At 38.7% G+C, this 7,261-nt stretch overlaps 1 protein-coding gene across 1 annotated transcript; it reads left to right on the forward strand.

Annotated features, from left to right (window-relative positions):
* Window positions 1-581: 581 nt before the first annotated feature.
* On the forward strand, window positions 582-1,211 carry LOC145682994 (uncharacterized). Its single transcript, XM_081754348.1, has one exon. The coding sequence runs from the start codon at window positions 582-584 to the stop codon at window positions 1,209-1,211; it is 630 nt and encodes a 209-aa protein (XP_081610474.1).
* Window positions 1,212-7,261: the final 6,050 nt, after the last annotated feature.

The following is a 7,261-nucleotide window of genomic DNA, read 5'->3' on the forward strand; positions in this document are numbered from 1 at the left end:
TTCGACGAAGATGTGGACGTAGCTGAGTTGCAGAGGAAAGATTCTTTCTTCGGGCCAATAATGAAGGCTATAGAACATCCAGAAGAAGCAGACGAAAAAGCGGAAAAACAAGCTCGCTGGTATGAAATTAAGGACGAAAAACTTTTCAGAACTCAAAAGATGGCTAATGGAAAGAAATTTCTATTATGCATTCCTTTTTCTTTAAGGGAACAAGTTTTCAAGAACTTGCATTGTTCGATATATGGAGGAGGACACTATTCCTACACGAAGTGCTATAATCGAGCATTAAAATCAATTTATTTCCCGAATATGTAAAGATTTTTCCAAGAGAAGGTCAGCCAGTGCATCAGTTGCCAAATTCAGAAACGTAAAGCTGGTAGGACACCATTGCATCCACAGACATACCCGAGTTATATGCCATTCCAGCATGTAACTATGGATGAGGTTGGGCCGTTTAAAAGATCTAAAAATCATAGGAATAAATACGTAATTGTATTCGTAGACAGTGCCACTCGTTACGTAATTGCTAGGGCAGTTCCCGCTATAACTTCCGAAATTATAGCAGAAGTATATTTGGAGAAATGATTACAAAGCATGGTATCCCTGAGATTTTAGCCATGGACCGGCATAGTACACATCGAAGCCGAGTAATGGTAGAGATGGCTGAGCGGTTTGGTATGAGGTTAAACTTTGCCAATACAGATGCCCACTATAATATCGGAACATCGGAAAGAGCTATAGGGTCAATCCAACAGATTATGAAGCACTATATAGACCGTGAATTCACAAACTGGGACGAGATATTACCTTGCATTGTGTTTACCATGAATACACAGATTCATGACGGAACCAAACACTCGCCATATTATTTGCTTACAGGGCGTGAACCCAGAACGTTCTTGGAACAGGATCTGGACATACCTTGTGAGTATGTAGAAAACGAAGAGCGAATAAGAACTGTAAAGGAAGCAAGGAAGATAGCGTACCAGAATTTGCAAAAACGGTTTAAGTCTCAAAAGAAGCAAATCGAGAAGAAGTTTTCTCAACCTAACTTCGACGTAGGTCAAAAAGTTTGGATTCGTGAAATGCCAAGAGCAGGCATTCCAGCTTGTTTTGGGAAGAGATTCAACACTCGTGGAGTAATAGTGCAGAAGATGAATAATAATTCATATAAAGTGAAATATGAGGCAAAGAAAGGACTTTGCGACTGAATGCAGCGGAAAGTTTCCGAGAACGAGAACAAGAAAGTATATGTATGTGCAGTTCCGAGCACAGGAAATGCTAGACAATTACTAGTAGTTATGTATATAACTCAACAGATGGCAGGAGCCGATACTTTTATGAGGACTCTTGACAAGTATTTTTTTAAAGAACAACAATGAATGTAAATAAATGATGTTTTAAAAATTTGTTTTTAAATGTGATAAATAGTTAAATGAATATAAAGATATATATACAGGGTGATGGATAAATATACTCAATTATTGTTATAGTCAATTTCAGGGAAGAAATTGATTCGAGAACGGAGTTCCCTCATTTTGAAGGAAGGGCATGTTGATACATACGATTGATATTATTTATGAATATATTATTTTGGGAAAGGAAGCATATTTAATTATTGAATGTTATGTCAGAATAAAGAAACTCAATGTTGTCATATAACGTAAACACGTGTGTGTGTTTATGTGTTTACATCAATGTTTTGTATATGTGATGAATGTTATGTTTTGCTACGGCTAGACGCTAAGTCGTCAGTTTGTATGCTATTGTGATTTGTAATTTGTAATGTTTTGATTCAGGAATGAATTGTCATCAAGTTGTAATACTATAACATTGACACACTTTGACTGTGGCATAATCGTTAAGTTTGCAGAAATTTGTTGGTCTGAGAATTTGATCACGATGTAATTCGGGTGAAACCAATGTTTTACCAATAGCTGAGATATACAGAAAGTCAACAACGTGGATTCCAGGATGTCTGGAAATCGAGTATAAAAACTCATGGTCCTAAAGGATTGAGATCAGATCAGAGAAGGAGCATCGTATGTTCAGTAGCAACATCGAGAACCACTGATACTTATATCACAGTTGTCATTTAGCTGTGATTCCATTCTACGATTAGATCAGGAGATCTACTAGCTTCCAGTAAACCATTAAAGTGGATTATGGTTTAACAATTGTCAGCGACTACAGACTATTGACAGCGAGATATTCATCATCCAGAACTTCAACATCAGTTCCAGGCAGCAACTACTCGAAGGTATGTGTATCTCAGCTATGTTCGAGTTATTCGTGGTTAACTTCTTAGATGCTTAAGATATGTGATCTGGCGTTTATACACAGTCTACGATTTACAACAGTATTACACGATATTTATGAAAATACAAAGATTTAATTCAAAGTTAATTTAATGTGGTTTACTTCTGTCCTCCTCAACCTACTCATTACAGATGGTGAGTAGTAGCGATCTTCGAAAGTCAATCATTGTTTCATCCCCAAGCAAACTAGGCACGACGGTGGAAGGTTGTTAATATTATTCTTTCCGTCTCTAAATTTCTAGAAATTATCCTAAGATAGCTATGAAGGTAACCTAGAAAGATCTGTTGCTTTTTGTGGAAGTCTATGTTCAATTGGCCCTCACACAGTGAGTTGAATGGGAATGGAGATAAGACGAAGGTCAGTTGTTGGTGTGGGTATATCGAACATACTACCTGGTTGCGGCAGTTCAGTTACACCGTGAACTTGCGTAAGGACAGAGTGAACATGGGACCTCTACAGAGCATCATAAGGGCGTGTATGCTGTACGAGTTCAAACTGGAGTCAAATGCTGCTGCAGCGGGTCGGGTAATATGTCAGGCCTTTGATGAGGTTGTCGTCACTGCGAGGACAGTGAGCGGCGGTTTAACAAGTTTAAGGACAGTGACGAAACACTAGAAGACGCACCACGTATCGCAAGAACAACACATGTACAAAATGAAGATCTTCAGGCAGCAATTGAAGATATGCCAGGTCTTTGGTGATTGTATCTTGACTACGCGGACAGTGCAGCGGCGGTTTAACACGTTTAAGGACGGTGACGAAACACTTTAAGACGCACCACGTACCGCAAGAACAACACATGTACAAAATGAAGATCTTCAAGCAACAATTAAGGAGAACATTGGCCAGTCATGCGAGGAACTGGGACTAGAATTCAGTGTGAGTGGAGTGAAACTATTCGGCAGCACCTCCATCAACTTGAGAAGCACTGCAGGTTGAGTCGATGGATCCCACATGATTTGACTCCGAGCCAGAAGGCAACGCGAGCAGACATCTGTGTTTCTTAGCTGTATCGTCTGAGGAAAGAGCCACTTCTGGATAAGTTTTTGACATGTGATGAAAAATGGGTCCCGTACGAAACTCCACGGCGCCATCGTCATTGATTAGCATCCCACGAACCGGTTCCAAAACAGCCGAAACCTGCACTGCATCAGAAAAAGATCCTCCTATATGTTTGGTGGTCTGCTTGCGGCATAGTGCATCGGGAAATGCTGTCAGTTGGTCAGAGCATCAATGCAACTGTGTACTGTCAGCAGTTGAGCCGAGTTCAAGAGAAATTGGAAACTCTGGGGCCAGCACTTCTGAATCGCAAAGGGGTCCTCTTTTTAAGGACAACACTAGGCCCAACGTGGCTACGACCCGGGACACCATTCTACCCCTTGGATGAAAAACACTATTGCATCCGCCATATTTCGCGGACATCGCATCATCCGATTATCACCTCTTCCATTTCTTGGTCAATGACCTTAAAGGGTGCCAGTTCAAATCCCTAGTAGACATGCAAAATGCAATTGATACCTTCTTCTTTTCAGAACCCACCAAGCTCTACCGCAATGAAATTCATGGCCTTCCAGAACGTTGTCAGAAGGTCGTCGATGCTGATGGGGACTATTTTTGATCTTCCATTTACATCTTTGGTGACATATTGATGTTCGAAGATGGTGGCTAAAAAAGCGGCAGAACTTTCTTGATTACCTTTGATAGATTACAGTTACCTTAGTGATGAAACAATCGTGAAAGAAGAATAGAAGAGTGGGAAGGTTACACATTCCTTCACAAAAGTGTTTCACCTCGTGTTTTACCTATAAGTTTTCTATTTGGTGGAACCGTCTACTCGAGTGAACCCAAAATAACTTTCACGGACTAAAATGCATTTCTTACTTCAATAATCAGCACAATTAGTTTTAAGGTAATGCTAGCAGCAAAGTCATGATTGTGTACATACACTTTTGGGACATTATCCTGTCCAAAAAGGATCTGCGCACAATTATGAAGTTATTACTAACATTTCTTTAAAACCAATTGTACTTGAAGTACGAAAGGAACTTTAGTCTGGAAAACTTACTTTCTGTTTAGCTGCGCTGAAATTTAAAAAAATTGACGTGAAACGAAATTGCGATAAAACGCCCCAGTATTTAGCCTTAAGCTCTATTTAAAATAGTGGTATTTACATAATGAAAATTGCGTTTATTCCTGTATGGCGTTTATTCCTGTACGATTGGCTAAAAGGTGAGCATACTGTGGGTGAGTGGGTGAGTGGTTGTACTGTTTTATTGGTACTTGACACTGTTAAAAGATAATAATGGTCTTAAAGAACGTAATATGCTCCCTTGTACTTTTTAGTTCATCTTTATTACGCGTGATGGACATGGACAAATGAGTTCTCCACTCACATTTTTTTCTTTTTCTTGATCACCTTCCGGTACACAAGTAAATTTCGCAGGTACTCTGAGGACCTAATTTAGAAAATTATATATTTTTCTAGTTAGGTCCCCAGAGTATTTGCTGGCTATTTACCCATAAAATTTACTTCTCTTGTACTGGCAAATACCTGTAATAAAGAATGAGGCATGACCGAAAAATATTAGTCTAGGTTTATTGTGCGTGACAAACATCGAGAAAAATAGAAGGGAGCATATTAAGTATTCAAAGACCATTATTCTCAGGTAACAGTGTTGAGTGACAGTAAAAAGGCGTGATTCTTATCCTTAGTGCACTCGAGAGATCCCATATTGAATAATTTGTGGAGAACATTCCGGCTATTCAACGAAGCCTCTTTAAGCTCTACTTATAACACTTTTTCGGTTTGATTTTCCACTGCAGATATTTTCTTTTGCTATTTCTGGAGAACCTTATAAACGTAAACGCTCTGCGCTTCCTGACAGATGATGACCTTCCTCGCATTGGTCTTAGAGTGAAATTTCTTGAAAAGTTGCAGATATGGAAGCAGTCTCAATCTGCAGAAGTAAACAGCTGTTTGGTAATAAATTTAATCTCATTTATTTAGTCATTAAACTAAATACATCTATAAAACTATTAGAAAATATTTTGCTATTAATAGAAAAGTTATTAAAATTACACTTTCTGTTTATTACGAAATAAATACAAATATTATTTAAAAAGTAGTTAAAAGGGAGCCAAGATAACATAATAAGTCATCAGTTATCGTTGGCATCATTTTTCTAGTCACTGCTTTAACCTAGAGTTTTGGGTAATTCATATTCTGGTCACACTGTAATTTCTATGGATGGCAGCACTGAAAATTCTTCTTATTCGTATTTTCGGGTGTAGAATAACATTGTCTATTACGGTGGTAAGTTGCACTTCATTATCTCATTTTTATTTACGAAAAACGGGCAAAAGGAGAATCGTTAATTTTTGTGTCATTTTTAGTATCTGCCCCCTTAAGGTAATGGATGACCTATACTTCTCTTATCCCAGGGCACTAGTACTGCTTAAAACGGGCGTGCTGGTTTTGAGGGAGTGCCAATGTGCATTCCAACGACTCACTCAGTGACCCCGAAAATTATGAATTCGACACTAACATAAACCGTTTTCCACTTTTATACATGTCACTCCCAGCACACTTAGGGATAAGATAGAAACTACAAAATATAGTAAAAGTTTTCCTTAGGCGATGGGTTACTTGCATATCAAGTTTGGTTTATATCCGAGCAGTAGTTACCGAGAAATAAATTATCACACACATATACATACAGATATACATATAGGCTTATGTTTACACCGGGAACTAATAACGAATGCGTGTATATCGCACATGACTTTAACTCAAGGTGCGAAATCATGAAATGGAAGTGGAGGAGACTGCAGAGCTAGAGAAAAAAAGCTCTTCTTACTTTTTCACGACAACGTTTCGATATAGAAAGTGCTCTTCCTTGAGCATCCATAAATGTTAAACTATGCAATATTAGGGATTATACCACTGATTATTAGTTCACCCAATCATGAGAAATGAGATGCATGTTAATAACATATGAATGATGTAATTATTTTGCAAATTGCGGATGTTATTTCACTTTATTTTCTCCCCAGAAAGTTTTTAGTGGGGGATTTTTCTTCCAAAATATTTAGTGGGGGATTCCAACGTCTCCCTAGGATCTCGCACCCTGCTATAACTTAACGACAAAGGAGACGCGGTGGCTCAGTGGCATTCACCTCTGGTACGTTAAGTCCTTGGTTCGATCCCAGCTCGCGCCAAGTGGGCTTTATGGAGGACGAACACAATGTGTATGGGTTTTCTCGGGGTTATCCCGTCTCTACCACTTCATTTATTCTCGCCATCGCCGTGCACTTTAACCTATCCGGCATAAGCATGGAACGTAAAATTCAAATATTTAGGAATCAAATTAAACCTCTATCAGATGTATTTCAATACGAGCATCTTCAAATGGAATTCCCTGTATTAGCCTATAGCCAGATTAGGCATATTGAACAACACCGCTGGTGCGAACATTACTGTACACCCCAGGATGAGTTTTCCAAAATCGTTTCCATACATGTGAACCTACCCCTACATTCATATATAACTTGAAAATGCGTTTTACTTGTCATGATTAGAGATAAATTGCCGTTCGATTAAAAGGGAATATATAACGTATGTGCAATTACACAGGATTTATTGTTTCCTTTACTTAACAGGTTAATAAGTTCGTAGATATTTATGGCCCTCTCCTAGGCCAGTCAAATTCGGTACTACGTGGAACAGGTTGTGAGATTTTGAATCCTGTCTATGGCGATACAGAAGGAGCATCACATGTGCAAGATACATCCACTGCACCTGTACAGGAAGGAACTCAAAGAGAACTTCTTCCTACAATTGCTGGTGTTAGCTGAGACACGTCTACTACAGGAGACAATATGCACCATTGACAATTCTTTTGTAAGTACATAATGAAGTAACTTTTATGCTCACTGTTCTTTG

The sequence above is a fragment of the Thermobia domestica genome, chromosome 4 (assembly GCF_964235325.1).
Source record: "Thermobia domestica chromosome 4, izTheDome1.hap1.1, whole genome shotgun sequence".
Taxonomy (NCBI): Eukaryota; Metazoa; Arthropoda; class Insecta; order Zygentoma; family Lepismatidae; genus Thermobia; species Thermobia domestica.

Coding starts and splice junctions, on each gene's coding strand:
- LOC145682994 (XM_081754348.1), top strand. CDS start 582: ATGATTACAAAGCATGGTATCCCTGAGATTTTAGCCATGGACCGGCAT.